At 44.7% G+C, this 15,494-nt stretch overlaps 1 protein-coding gene and 1 long non-coding RNA gene across 3 annotated transcripts; both read right to left on the reverse strand.

Annotated features, from left to right (window-relative positions):
- Window positions 1–3,659: 3,659 nt before the first annotated feature.
- LOC127344294 (uncharacterized acetyltransferase At3g50280-like) lies at window positions 3,660–5,457 on the reverse strand. The gene has a single exon (XM_051370524.2). The coding sequence runs from the start codon at window positions 5,387–5,389 to the stop codon at window positions 4,013–4,015; it is 1,377 nt and encodes a 458-aa protein (XP_051226484.1). The 5' UTR covers window positions 5,390–5,457; the 3' UTR covers window positions 3,660–4,012.
- Window positions 5,458–9,539: 4,082 nt separating this feature from the next.
- LOC127344298 (uncharacterized) lies at window positions 9,540–11,919 on the reverse strand. 2 transcript variants are annotated; one of them, XR_011756090.1, is made up of 4 exons: window positions 11,300–11,919; window positions 11,044–11,167; window positions 9,997–10,424; window positions 9,540–9,839 (listed from the first exon to the last, which is right to left on the reverse strand). It is a non-coding gene; the product is annotated as an uncharacterized lncRNA (long non-coding RNA). The 2 variants fall into 2 exon arrangements; XR_007877917.2 differs by having other exon boundaries at window positions 9,540–10,424; window positions 11,300–11,914.
- Between the last annotated feature and the right edge of the window lie 3,575 nt (window positions 11,920–15,494).

The following is a 15,494-nucleotide window of genomic DNA, read 5'->3' on the forward strand; positions in this document are numbered from 1 at the left end:
GCCCTGAAGATAGTCAAATTTTAGCTGTGAGTTTAATTATTTCCTGGAAACCCCCAAACTTATTTTGCAGAACATGTGACTGGTGACTGTACTTTGAGCATATTTCCTGTGCTGATGATGCATAACTACTAGATGGTACCCCGCGCGTTGCTGCGGAAATTAATAACAAATATTTTAAAATATAAAGTAAAAAACACATACAACACATACATGGATAAAATAAAACATATTTGATCTATGCCTTATTTGGTACAAACAATTATTAACTTCACCGGTGAAATTCAGCAATGGAAGAAAGCTTTTGACTGCCCAAATGTCCTACACGCAAAAGGAAGTCATATCTGCATGGTTTCTCAACCTCTTCAGAAAATACTATTAGAGAATAGAACTGCACATATGTCAAAAAAAAAATATAACTGCACATAAAGCTTCTAAACTTGTTTTCTTAATCACGCCATTAGAATATGACTGGAATGGGAAAAAAAGTGAACTTGTTTAGGGGTTGCTTTTGAGCTTCAATTCAAAGATAGCCATAGGTACATGTAATATAAACAGTGACTTCGATACAACAGTAGTGAAAAACAGAAATCAGTTAATTATGCCAGGACATATGGAGGAGCAATTAAGCAATTCATCGTTCAAAATGAAGGAAAAGAATTGTACCTCAAAAATATTCTGCAACATATATATAGCATAATAATTCCAGTGTGCTTAATATAGATATATTATCCCTTGAAAGTTTGAGTGCTTCTAAAATAAACGGGATTTAGCTTGGTTAGCGTGCATATTGCAAATGAATTCCAGGTAGTTCATAGAAGTAGAATCGTAGAAGCACCATCAAGACTCAGGAGCTAGGCAAAAATCTGACATCGAAGAAGGCTATGATGTATTACGGATGATCATACACACAAATCAGATTAGTTGGACACTGCAGAACGACCCGACAACATGTAAGCAAATCAACAGGTGGTCGAAAATTCAAAAGTTCAAACACAGAAAAGAACCAACCATGCATGCTGCAACCCATGAAGCCATCACAACCTAGCCAAGGTTATCACAATCCCTTTCAGTCAACTGGTGTCTAGAGAGCTCGTGGAGATTTAGGGCAGAAGATTTGGTCCACGAAGAGATCGATGGGGGCCAACCGGCTAAGGTCAAGTTAAATAAGCAGACAAAGCAAATCATATATATGTGCAATTAAAAGCCAGACGGTTTGAGGAGAGCAAGGGGCCAATTTACTCGTCAGTTACAAATTTACAATAGTGAAGAGGAAACGTATCCCACTTCTGATCTATTTTCAGCTGACCGTTCCACAACGAATATCATGTGCCAAAAAAATGAAAATATAATGATATGGCAGGCTGCTGACTTGGGAAGCTAGGATTGGTCTACTATGCTTGATGAGGTGGGTAGCTTGCATGTTAAGAGAAGTCACTTAGTGGGTTGCTCTAATTTAGTTATTATAGATTTCAGAGCTGTCCCTGCACTTACGGATGGAGAAGAGCTTACTGCAAGTGAAACTCACAGTTCTAAAGGAGATCCCCAAATAAAGTTCCCTTTTGCTTTCCAAGATCCAGTGAGCGGAGATTCGAACCCGACTCACCTGTCTAAACTGAAGATTTACTGCTGAACGACGCAAATTCAATGAAGACTATCCAGTTGAAATCAACATAGTCGACAAATGAGTGTGTTCCCCAGAAGAAATATCCTTTTTGAGCCAGCAGTTGTATCTTCTAACTTGTACTGACAGCAAAGACTTGTTGGATGCCAAAGCAAAGATACAGAATCAGTCAAGTAAGAGCACAGGCTCCATGGAGTGGGTGTCGGTATTTCTGCAAAGTTGCCAACACTTGCAGACCAGTGTTGGTTTGTGAGCAGGATCTGACCATCCATCCATCCATCCATCCATCGAGGAGTCACTCCTGAGTCCTGCCTTTCATGTCTTGTTCAGAACTTGATGACGCAAAACCTACCTGAACCCAAATGCTCGGGGAGCCAAACATTTTGTGAAGGAAAATAAAATGTGATGGTGGGATTGCATACCCATGAAGCTTTTGTGGCACATTTTTTCTATACAAGCAGGAACATGATGAACTGCTGATGCTTTTAAAGCTGCAGAACGATCGTGCTGCTGCCATTGCCGATCTGAGCGGTGTGCCATGAATTGCGGTTTCATCCTATATATGAGGCCATCCGATTTGATACTAGAGGAGGAGCGACAAGACGCAGCTCGCAACCGGAAATATGTTATGATCGCAGGAATCAGCCACCACTCCGCTGCAAGTCGCGCGAGCGTCACTGCTCGCTGCCGAGCTCCGAGGACGAGGCGCGGGAGCGGATGCCGCCGGCTCCCGGCAACGCCGGCGCCAGGGTCCGCTGCAGGCGAGGCGCTCGCGGTGCTCCTACACAATTAATGTCAGGGCCTAGTGGTGCTGGCGTGCTGCAGCCTCCCGGGGATGGTTGTCCTTGCCCAGCATCCGGCGGCAGTCGACGAGCTCTCGCCGCGGTTTGATGCCTACAAAGCTGTTTTTTTCTGGTGATTGGGAAAACAGCACCTTCGCTGAATCCTAATACAGATGGAGGCTCACCTTGCCTCTATCACAATACAGAAGAAACGTGACTTGCTTGACGATTGCCCTCTTACTCTTATCTGGCATGGAACATATTGCTCTACCCTATTTCTTACCTTCGCCTATACTAACATTGTGGATATCTCATACTGCAGAAGCATGCTCGATTTCTCAAAAAAAAAACATAGCATATGTATATAATAGGAAGCGTAGGCGCGGTGGCACGCCGCGCCCGTGGTAGTACTCTGGCATAGATGTATGTTTGTGATGCAAGTAAGGTAGGCATAAGTTCCAAACATAAGAGAAAGAGATGGTACCTATGCTAATGCCTTTTTCAGATCCCACAAAATTTGATGAAGATACACAAAATTGTCCCGCTTGTTTGACCTAAATTATGATATTTCTGCACACACGGCCCCTTCTATATATAGTGGGTTATTTTCTAAATGAGTGATCTGATTTCTATATATAGATGGTACCTATGCTAATGCCTTTTTCAGATCCCACAAAATTTGATGAAGATACACAAAATACTACGTTGGTGTAGGCTCCCCTTATCCTTCCTCTGGCATTCGCTGATCGATTTCTAAATGAGTGAAATTTAGGTTCTCTAAGTGCTAAATTTATCCTTCCTACTTTTTGAATTGTCTGAGGCTATGAGATCCACTTGTTTATGGATGAGTGCTATTGGCGTAGTAGGCCTGGCTCTGAACTTACGTGCCTATGACTTTATTTCCCAGGAATCCGTGCAGCGGAAGATCATAAATTTGAGACTTTCTACACCAAAAATAATCTTTTAAACGAGGGTATTCGTGCGTGGATGGCAGCTCAGGATCAGTCTCATGAAAATCTTATATTCCCTGAGGAGGTTCTACCACGTGTGATAAATACCAATTCCTATTACTGGTAAAAAGATACATATTAAAATAAAGAGTTCTCGTGGTCTAGAATCCACAAAATTTACATTTGGAACATTAAATATAGCATGTATCCGTAGAACATCAGGCGTAAATAGGAGTTAATATCATTCCTATTGCCATTACAAAAGTAATTAGTATTTTTGGCAATTAGGCAAAAAAAGACTACTAATTCTACGATAAAACCACTCATTCCTGTTAAGGAGAAGCCATTGAAAAGGTACTAAACATAGTACAAAAAAATTAGCACTGGGATAGATATTCCTCCCAGTTCTTCGAGATAAACAAGACGCATTCTACCAGAAGCCGTTCCTACCAAGAAAAAAAGTGTAGCACCAATAAATCCATAGGATAATATACATGTTATTCCATGTCCAATGACTGACACAAAATACTTGGATTTCAGCTGCTATGGAAACATTTGAACTGGTGATTGGCGCTAAATCATTCAGCACTCATTGGTTGGAATTGCAACAGATGATACATCGAAGAAACATGCAGCAGACACACATGTTTCCGAGCTGATCACATGGGCATGCTCACGGAGTCCATGAACTCCTCATCGCCGAGAAGCCTCTCGAGCGCGGCTGGGGCAATGCACACCTCCAGCGACATGCTGCCTCCCCGCTCGGGCCCCTCAAAGACCGTGGCTTTCCCGTCTATCTTGTTCCCGGCGCCGCTCCTCACGGCGACCGGCTTCCCCCACCCAAAGTCGTTCCCAAACACGTCGAACCGCGGTGAGCTCCCGGTGGTGAGCGAATCGCCACCGGACGATAGGTTACCCACGTAGAAGAAATCGGGCTCCCGGGTCCAGCGATCCAGCCACTCCTCCACGGAAGCCTCGTCGAACGATGCCACCACGCGGTTCAGCTGCCACGCCGTCCAGCCTAGCCCCTTGTCCAGGATCTCGCCGGCGGTGCAGCTCGCCTTGCCGAACGCCACGGCGTTGCCCATGTAACCTTGCGCCGGTAGGCTGTCCACGCGTCCCCGGCATCCGATGACCAGAGTGTAAGAAGTCTCCTGCCCCGGCGGGAGGCGCCGGGCGCGGGACACCGCCCTCCAGAGATGCGCTAGCACAGCCTGGAGCGAGGAGACCGTGGCAGCCGCCATTATCTCGTCGTTCGCCCTGGCCTTGAGCTTCCGGATGCTCGCGGCGGAGAAGGTGAAGAAGCATTCCTCCACCATCGGGCGCTCGAACCGCCGGACGACGTCCCGCAGCTCGCCGAACGGCATGCGGACCGGCACGGGGCAGGCGTCGAGGAAGAACCTCTGGACCAACGGTGCCGGCCGCGTCGTCGATGCCATCTCGCCGCCTCGGTGGATCTCCGACCAGGTGTTGAAGAACTCCCAGAAGGCGGTGCCGTCGCCGACGGAGTGGTTCAGAGACATGCCGACGAAGACTCCGTCGGCGAGCACGGTGACCTGCGCCGACAGCACGGGCAGCGGCGGTGACTCCGCGTCCGCGGCGGCGTCGGCGTCGAGCACGTGGTTGAGCGAGAAGAAGGCGCGGACCACCGGAGGGATGCGAAGCGAGCCGGTGATGTCGGCGACGGTGACGCCGGGCGCTGCCGCGTGGATGAACTCGGCGCCTTCGCCCGTGCAGCGCAACAGGACGGCGATGGTCTTTCCGCCATCGTGATGCTCCACGGCGAGGCGGCCGGCGAAGGGGTAGAACCTGGCGAGGGCGAGCGCGAAGGAGGACGCGAGGGCGTCGACGAGGCGCTGTCCTGCGACGCCGGCGGGAGGCTTGGGCAGGAGGATGCCCTTCTGGATGTAGTCTGTGCTGATGAGGCGGAGGTCCCAGGGCGTGAGGTGGATGTCCCGCACAGGCTCCTCCGACGGCGGCTGGATCATGCGCCGAGAAACGACCCGGACAGGGCACGCTCCCGTCTCCGTCTGCATCTCGTTGCTGCTCTCATCGCCACCGAAAACCCGTCTTGGGCTTCTGGATGTTGTACAGCGGCGCGCAAGTGAGCTCCAGTGTGCATAATTTAAAGCTGACACGTCGATACTATATGCAGTGGCGGATCTAGAATTTTACGCTAGGGTGGGGCAAGGCCACTAAACAAATTTTCCTATGTAACACAAATTCAGCATGTTTTTTTTTCCAATTATATTGAGTCAACATACTTTCATAGATCTGCAATGCCACTACTCTTCATGTTTCTATAGTTCTGCTATGCAAAAAAAAAGAGTTAATTCTCCAGTTTGAATCAATCTACATATTATATTGAACATTAATGAATAGCACCTCTGCAATGCAAAAAAATGTTGTATTTCGAAAGAGAGAAAGAGCCAGGATCTAGCACCTGGAGAGATGAAGTGGAGAGGAAAAGAAACTGCTACGTGACTGCCTCACCACCTAATAGCAGTTACATTCGTGCACTGTTACCAACTTAATGCCCGGTGAGGCGTTGTCTGCCCGGTGCCATATGAAACTGGCCGCCGGTCAGCTGCGCCTAGCAAGGAGACGATGTAGATCATGAATCGCCTAGAAGGGAGACGTGTGCATGATGGGATTTGCGATTGGAAGTACATGGATGTCGCTAATTGTTTGCGTTCGAGCAGGCCAGGCCTAAATCCTTACGTTAATATCTTATTCTCCTTTCTGGCTCAAAAATATTTATGTGCAATGGGCCTAATTCTTAGGGTGGGGCACGCCCCACCCTTACACCCTGCTGGATACGCCCCTGACTATATGCATGCGCAGATTGTCCTGTCGCCGAAGCCTTGTGCGTGGAGGAAGAACCTGTGGACCAGCAGCGCGCAAGTGAATTAAAATCGTCGCTCCATTGTGATTGCGGACCCCTCTTTTCTTTTCTTTTCTTTCCCCGCGCGCGCACGCACGCACGCGGCACGCCTACACATGCGCCATCGCTTCCCCTCGCCTCGTACAGCGCGCAAGCCACAGCGTCGCGTTGCGCAGAGCAAGGAGGAAAGGAAGCGACGGCTTTTTGGTTTGACCGATGCGCCATCGCTTCGCTTCCGTTATTTAAGGACGGCCGCGCATGTGTGCACGCAGATTATTACTCCCTCACTCCCGTAAGCAGACTGATTATTGGAAGCCCAATTCAGCGTAAACAGACAAGTGTAGTTAACTCGCTGGGTTGTCAATTGGCTCCCTTTTTTATTGGGCCTTGGTCCAGCCAGTGAAGCCGTGCATGGATTCCTCCCGAGGATGCTCAACAAATCAAAGATTCTTTTTCGAATATGTAGCCTCGTTTTCCCTCTCGCGCTAAGCTCTAGCGACTAGCGAGGGAATCAACCGATCGATAGCTTATCTTGGGCAGCCCTATCTGGCGGTCAACCGCCCGCCAGCAACTTAGCGGTCGATTTCCGACCAGATCAATTTCCGTTTTTGTACGATGCTTCATTTCCGTTTCTGGCTGTGTACACTCCGCGCTGGCAAAAATACCACGGCACCTCGCGGGAATCGAACCCGCGCCCTAGCGCACTCACGATCTGGTGATGACAAGATGAGCTACAGCTGTCTCACAGCACATACGGAGACGGTATTACTTAAAGCTGTTTAAGAATAGGATTTCATCCCACGACTTCGTGGCCCGAGCAAACAAGGCGTGGATGACGTGTTCTATCCTCTCTGATACTCGCGATAAAAAAAAAAACCCGAGCGGAAGATATCAGCAAGATTCTCTGGTCTTTTAAAATTCAAAACATTTTATCTTTCAAATAACAATTTTGATTTAAGATTCGTTTTCACCATTAAATTAGTTTCGACGAGATCTTCAAAAATAGCACACATGTTGATATATTCCGACAACTTTTTTTTGGACTACAAGTTATCAACCCTCTATCCGTTATTTAGCAATGGTAAATGTAAAAAGTTATCGATCCCAAAAATTAATTTCATTTGGAATATTTTGATGAAATTTTTTAACTCAAAATTATGAACCCTACTGCCCGTTTTTTTATCAACGTTAAATCCGAAAAGTTACCTACCCTAAATAATAATTTCATTTTGAATATTTTAAACATTTTTAACTCACAATTTATCAGCCCCTCTGACCATTATTCATCAATGAAAAATGTGAAAATTTATCGACCTGAAAAGCTAATTTTTTTAGAATATTTTTGAGAATATTATTAGCTCACAATTTCTCAACCCCTCTGTTCGCAATTTAGCAATGGTAAATGTGAAGAGTTATCAACCCGAAAAATTAATTTTACTTATAATAATTTAGAAATATTTTGGCTCACAATTTATCAACCCCTCCGTTTGCTATTTATCAATGGTAAATGTAAAAAGTTATCGACCCGAAAAGCTAATTTTATTTAGAATATTTAAGTGACATTTTTGGCTCATAATTTATCAAACCCTCTGCCAGTTATTTGTCAACGGTAAATAAAAAAAATTATCAACCCGAAAAGCTAATTTTATATAAATGTTTTTGGGATATTTTTAGCTCTTAAATTTATCAACCCCTCCACTCGTTATTTATCAGTTGTAAATGTGAAAAATTATCAACCTGTAAAGCTAATTTCATTTAGAATATTTTGGGAACATTGTTAGCTCACAATTTATCAGCCCATGTGTCCATTATTTATCAACGGTAAACGTGAAAAGTTATCGACCTAAAATGCTAATTTTATTTAGTATATTCTTGGAAACATTATTAGCTTATAATTTATCAACCCTATGTTCATTATTTAGTAATGGTAAATGTGAAGAGTTATCGACCCGAAAAGTTAATTTCATTTAGAATATTTTATAAACATTTTAGCTCACAATTTATCAACCCATCCGCCCGTTATTTATCAATGGTAAAATGTGAAAATTTATCGACCCGAAAAGCACATTTTATTTAGAATATTTTTGGGACATTTTTAGCTTAGAATTTATGAAACCCTCTACCAGTTATTTATCGGCGGTAAATATGAAAATTTATCGACCCGGGAAAGCTAATTTTATTTGAAAAGTTAACAACCTTAATAAAAATGGTACTTAATTTGAGTGGACAGTAGTAATTTATTTAAGTTGCAAGTGGTAGTTTAGTTGAGTTGCAAGTGGGTTTCCCCACCCGTTATTTCCCCCATAAAACCCACTGGCCCAAAAAAGGGAATAAAAAGATAATATAGTCTAAATAATATGTATTTTGATACACAGAAGCAAAATATACAATTATTATAAAAGGGAATTGTAGAAAGGGAATTGTAAAAGAAAACCTAGTAAAAAGCACTAAATAACTCAAAATAACTATATAAAGGGAATTGTAAAAAGGAAATAGAAAAAAATGAGCCCAAAGTTTTGATACAAAAAAATAACAAGAAAAAGGAACAAAAGAAAGTAGAAAATAATAAAGATAATTAATAAAAGGGAATTGTAGGGAGTTGCATATTTCTGTTGCAGAAAAAATAGGAGAGCGAATTAATCGATTCCGTGCACGGTTCAGTACGTGAGCATGCGTCCAAACTTTGAAAAATCAGCAATAGCAGGGGCATCCATTACCTCTGGCAGCGCGCATGCTGGCCAGGATCAGCTCTTGCAGGGGCATCCACCGACTAGCATGCTAGCAACACGACGTGCAAGGTGTGAACAGTGTGAACGTGCTCTGGTTGATAATTAACTGCAAAACGACAAAAAATCAGAAAGCTTCGTCAAGCCTCGCGGCAGCGCTTCGCGCGGAAAGATTCGACCGCGGGCGCGGTCGACTGCGAGGGAGGGAATTCCGCTTATCTTCTACTCAGCCGATTTCTCAAGCTCATGCTACACATCCATTTTGTTTTAATCGGTCCGCCAAACTAGGACGATTTTTTCCAGCACTGCACCGCACCTTCATCACCAAGTAACTTCATTCTTTCTGTAAAAAAAAAAAAAGTAACTTCATTCTTTACAAAAAAAAATATTTACATAACACGTCCTCGTTTCTCTACATTTTTTTTTTTTTGGATCAAACACCAAATAATCTACTCCCTCTGCCCTATCAAATCTTGTCTTAACTTTGTCTAAATTTCGATATGTCAAGATACATCCAGATCTTGACAATGTTTAGACAAGCTTCATCACAAGGAGGGGATACATACACAGCTCAACTTCCAACACTCGTAAACTGGTTGCCGGCCAATGCAACTCAACACTCACACCACAAACGTGCAGCAAAGGAAACAATCATTATTACAACACAATCTTTCTTTCCGCTGACTCAAAACATTACTACTACAAGACTTCATCCGTTCATAACACACGAGCGGCCGCGGCCATTGCGGCAGCAGCACCGCCAGACCATGCAACGTCGGTCGCACAGACAAAAGAAAGCAGACGGTCGTTAACCTCCTCCTCACCGCCAGCACCATACCCTCCTGCTGAACCACTGGACCCAAGCAAAGGCCACCCCTTCCGTCCAGTCATCCCCGTGCAAGAAAAAAGCATGGTCAGCAAAACAAATGCAGATATACTCCAAAATAACAACACATATCTATGCTGGGCACTTGAACACGCACAATTCAACTTCCAACAAGGATACACAAGCAATTTACATTTAAAAATATACCCTAGGATGCACGCATCACAGCTTATTTCACATTCCGTCACAGGTCATGGACAGCAGTTGGACTGTGTGTCCATATATAGCACAGAACCTTGCTACCGCACCGAGCCCAGCATTGCCTGGACATGCCACGACCACATTGCCGTCACCAAACACAGACTTGATTAGCAGAGCGTGTATGGATATTGATTGACCAACTACACAAAATGCAACAATTCGGCTTCAGCAAAATCAATCTTTCAGTAAGCAGCAGCGTATAAGACAGCAAAAAGAACTCATCTTAGGCAAACATTGTGCTTGTTCAAGCGCAAAAAGAGAAACCACTTTGATCTACTAGTCCAACTCGGCTCCAACAGGTGTAACCAATACGCAGACCCCAGGCGGTAAGGAAGGAGCGAACAAGCGACCAGAGAGGTAAATCCCTTGAACACCTGCAGCCAACTATCAGGCTCAGCAGAAGCAAAATAACTCACAGCAGCAGGAAAATAGCACCATGAACCATTCAAGATATAAAGCAGTGTAAAATATGTGTAATCTTCAGTATTGCTGAACAGCAGCATGCTAGGATTGATCTGACTGGCAAATACATTTCATTTCAGTTGAGCTAACAGACTAAGCAATCAGGTCAAGAAACACTTCATTTTAGTTAACTACAAATTATACCATATCATTAATATACCATATCAACTCAATCTCATTTATAAGCCAGATGGTGGAGTTAAAAGAATTGTCACAAATCATATTCCTTGCTTTGACAGAATATACATTCACACCCTTCAGTATCAAATTTTCATATGCATCGGGTTGTTACTTTAAGCATCAATTGATATTCATAAAATACATGCAGACTGTACTGATTTGGATACTATGAGTACTGCATTGCAGTATCAGTAACCATATGCTCTACTAGTGTATATACATGGTAGTTGCTCGTTAAAGACATGCATCGGTACATCATCATCTACTGCAAACCAAAGCAATGACCCATTACGCGCTATGCTAACACGAGCTCTCAATGTTTGCACAGAACAAGACTTGGAAAAGACCTACTATAAGAATTTCCCCCAAGCAAAAGGGCAAGAATTTCGTCCACTCCTTCAACTGATGCAGCATCTGGCACTAGTCCAAGAGGCTGTTCCACAACAAGCTGAGAAACAATGGGCTTCAAATGAGCCTGCAAACAGCAAAAATACAACGAAAAATGTTAGCATAATTTTCTGGTTGCTTTCAAAATCCTGCTAGATATGCAAGTTAATGAGCTAGTAGTACAAACATGTAAAACCAAGACAGGCATCGAGCCATCGACCTTGGGTGGTCCTGCAGCTAGGCCGCTGCTGGGTTGCTCGCACGGCGCTGGTCGTCGGCGCCCGCAAGAGCGTGGCAGTGGTTACCACCCGACGGCAGGTCCTCCCCCTCAGTCTCTCCGTCTCACACGGCAAGTCGCCGGTGCAGCAACTGCCATTGGAGGCGAGGGTGGTGGCCTGGACATGGGGAACGAGGAGTAGGAGTACCGGCCGGAGCCGGAGCCATCCGCGGCGGCCGGACGCGCTTGTCGACAGTCGAGGACGCCGGCGTCTCCGCGTCTGTGAGGGCCGCGGCTTGGTAGCCGACCGCATCTGCTCCGCGTGGTGAATCCGGTCACCACCACCCGCTGTCGCGCGCCGCCGCTATGGATGCCAAGATCTAAGCTTGACAGCCCGGAACCTGGGCTATGGTTTGAGGTGGGGGCTCCGATTTGGTGCTTCCAAGCAGTGGAGTAGAGCGAGTGGGAGGAGGGGGTGCCGGGGCGGCGGTCGGTGGGGCAGAGACTCGCCGAAGTCGGGCCGGATGTGCGGTGCCGGCGACGGGCGAGGAAAGGGGATCGTGAAGCGGCTCTGGGAGGGAAGTGGAAGGTGCTGCGTTTGGGCTCGCAAATTTAGTGAAGTTTGTTGGGCTCAAACTTTTGTCTTTCAAACTTTCGTCTCACCCAGCTGGGCCCAAATCCAAAATCGTTTGGCAAAATACTGCGCGGGACCCGAAATATGTTGGTCCACATTGCACCGAAACAAGCTGGCGACTGGATTTATTTCGATCGATTGCATGGATTCATTTTGGTTCACGTACTCGTATGTTATCCTTGATTTGGTGCAAGTCCATTTGTATAGCTATACGTGGATCCTGATCGATACGACCGTGGCAATTACATACGTGTGTACACGTAGGTCAGATCGACTTCACTTGGTTTGATTTAGCTATACGTGTCTCCTCATTTAACATAATCATTCCATAAAAGCTAATCACCTGTATATATATTCCTCACAAACGAGAGTCACATAGCAAATATTCCACTTTCTTTCTCTCCCTTGTAGGATCTAATGTATATGAGTCTGGCATTCGGATCCTCGTCTTATTTCTCCAAATAACACCTCCAGAGGACAACGACGACGAAGACGGCGCGTGCGCGCTGGCCTACCAGGACGAGAAGGCCAATGACGACAGCGACGACTTCATCGCCCTCGTCTTCCACAACTGGCAGGCGGCCATGGTGGAGGGCCGAAAGTTCCACTTCTCGCTGACCATGACCGATGAGGAGATCGAGAGGCTCGGTGTCCTCGTCTCACAGGTGGACCGACCGGTGCTGCCGCCGCTGCCCCGGTACGCCACCAAGTTCATGCCGCATGGCCTCACGGAGGAACTAGCCCTACAACAAGCGCTGCAGAACTCCGCCCCGCACCCACCGCCACCTCCACCACCTCCGTTGTTCAACCTGTGGGCTCCTCCACCTCCACCTCCACCACCAGGCGGCACAGGCATACGGTTCTGCCGGTTGCCAAGTGGCTGTGGCAGGTACCGTACTTCGTCGTGCTCGACGACGATGAGAGGTAGGCTAGGGCTTTTATATTTTATATTTTATATTTTCTTTTTATCACTATGTAAATTATGTTTATATTTTTCTTTTTAAACAATGCGAACCAAAAAGAAATTGTGTCATGCCGCTAGGGGCAGCCCCCGACGCAAACAGACGCGCGGTCAGTTTCGACCATTTCGACCGACGCGAACGGACGCGCGCGGAAATTTTAGATGTCCTTTTTGTGTTGCCCCATTGGAGATGCCCTTATAATATGCAATGGACCGGGATGGTTGGGGGCGACATCGTGTCTGGACGACGTCGATAATGGACGAACTACACATTGGGGTAGGCGGTATCGATCGAGGTATTACCATGACAACGCCACTTGGAATGGACTGGACAATGTATGGTCAATATGACTAATCGGTAGAAAGAAAACAAACTTTTCTAGAATTTAGATGGAATATATAGAGGAGGTAGGTGCCATGAACCGAACACTTTCTAACCAAGCATGCGCGCCACTCCCAAACTGCTGCTTTTGATTAAAACTACCTATCTAGTTCGCTCGAACGTGCATGTCAAACTAGCTAGCTCACTTACGGAAAAGTTTGTTATCCAATTATTTTAAGATAAATAAATAATGGTAAAAATCTAATGAAAAAGTTGATTAATCAATTAAATAAATCAGCACAATCACAATGTTCTTAGTGAGTGCGATGAACTTAAGCAAAGAATCTTCAACCGAGCTCTGGTATACGTAGATATTTGTGAAGTTGTAGCTGATGAATCAAGTAATTGCTTGTCTGAATGGAATCCCGACGTTGAGGTTGTTCTGGTCGTGTGAGGGTTTGAGTTGAATGGTCTTGGTTCGTCGGAATGGGGGTGAGATGATGGCGGTATGAACTATCACAGTGCTAGGTTTTCAGAAAGTCTCACGCCAGGGATACAAAATCACTAATTATGATTCCATAAACCATTGTGGGTGAAAATGTAATATTCTCGATAAGAGGCATCGGATCGAGATGAATATCCTAGATGTGACGGGGGATTCCGTCGAGGTACTAACTTTTGTTTTGGAAATAACCGTAACATATTCTCGTATTTCCTCATGTGAATACGAGACCGGTTGACTTCTATAAAGAATTGTTCGCCGGTAGTCGGCCTCGTGCGTATTTTTTCTAAAACCGCGTGAGGGGAGGGCCACAAACCCATCCCCACTTGCATGAGATGGGATTGTTAATAATAATATCCCGGTGTAAGGTTCTTTTCTTAAAGTGCTAAACTTGCACGTCTGAGCCACCGACCCAACAGTTGGGAGAACTTAAGCTCTTTTTGGGTTGCTTATGTTCATATCACCTATAGTAATACAAATAAGGATCAAAGTCATATGGGATCACCTTTTTCAAAGGACTGCTAGGGTGTAGATGACATCGGGGTTTTGCATAATGTCGTGCCTATAAGGGTCGGAACCATTCCCCACTTGCATGTGGTTTACAATAATAGTATAAAATTACAGTTTAGAGTGGAAAAAAAAACATATGTAAAGTAGAACTTGCTTTATAAATAGGAATATTCCGCATGAAGGTTCCACACTTATATACTAAAACTTGCACATCAGTTGATCTAGCTATAGCGAGAACTAGGGTACTTTCTGGACGGGCCATGTCCGTATGACCTATAGGAATACAAATAATTATTAAATTCACATGGGATAACCTCTTTTGGGTTGCTAGGGGTACATGATGCCGGGCCCACAAATTCGGTTTTATGTGAAACCGTGTTTGGAAGAGTCGAAAACCCTTCTTCGGTTGAATGGGTTTTAAATAAAAGTATAAAGTTTGGCGCAAAGTGTAAAAACTAGTAAACATATGTGAAGAGACATCATGCTACACAAACATGACTATCCTGCATGAAAGTTTTGCACTTATGTGAAACTTGTACATCGGGGCAACCGATCCAACTCTTACGAGAAGTTGGAATGTTTTGGGTTTGATCATGTTCCTATGACATGTAATAATACAAATAATTATTAAAGTTGTGTGTGATCGTGTATTTCGAAGGAATGGTTGGGGGGTAGACGGCAGAGAACATATCTGGGTTTTGCGTGAAACCACTCAATTGCATGGGGTTTTAAATAATAGTATAAAATGGAAAACCAATACATAAATGTGAAGTGACACTTGCTTCACCAACATGACTATCTCAGATGAAGGTTTTGCACTTATGGAAGGGAACTTGCACATTGGGCCACAAATAAACCCTTGCGAGAAATTGAGCTCTTTCTGGGTTGATCATGTTCTTAGGACATATATTAATAAAGATAAAGATTAAAGTCACATGGTATATACTCTTTCGAATGGATTGTTAGGGGTACGTAGACAACATCGGGCTGACAACATCCTGAAACCGGGCAAGGAAGGATCAAAATATTGGTTTAAAAGTGTGGCAGGGTGCCGCGTCAAGCTCCCAAATCATGTTCATAGGACCTATAGCAATGCAAATAAAATTTAAAGTTACATGAGATAAGAACTAAAAGTAGGGAACTAAAATATATCTAGATACATGTGAATCTAGATAAATTTATAATATTTATTTTGGAACGGATGGCGTAGACTATAAAGTTTGGTGTAAAATGGGAAACCAATAATATGTGAAGAGGCAAAGATTCACA

Source organism: Lolium perenne, chromosome 3 (assembly GCF_019359855.2).
Source record: "Lolium perenne isolate Kyuss_39 chromosome 3, Kyuss_2.0, whole genome shotgun sequence".
In the NCBI taxonomy this organism is placed as follows: Eukaryota; Viridiplantae; Streptophyta; class Magnoliopsida; order Poales; family Poaceae; genus Lolium; species Lolium perenne.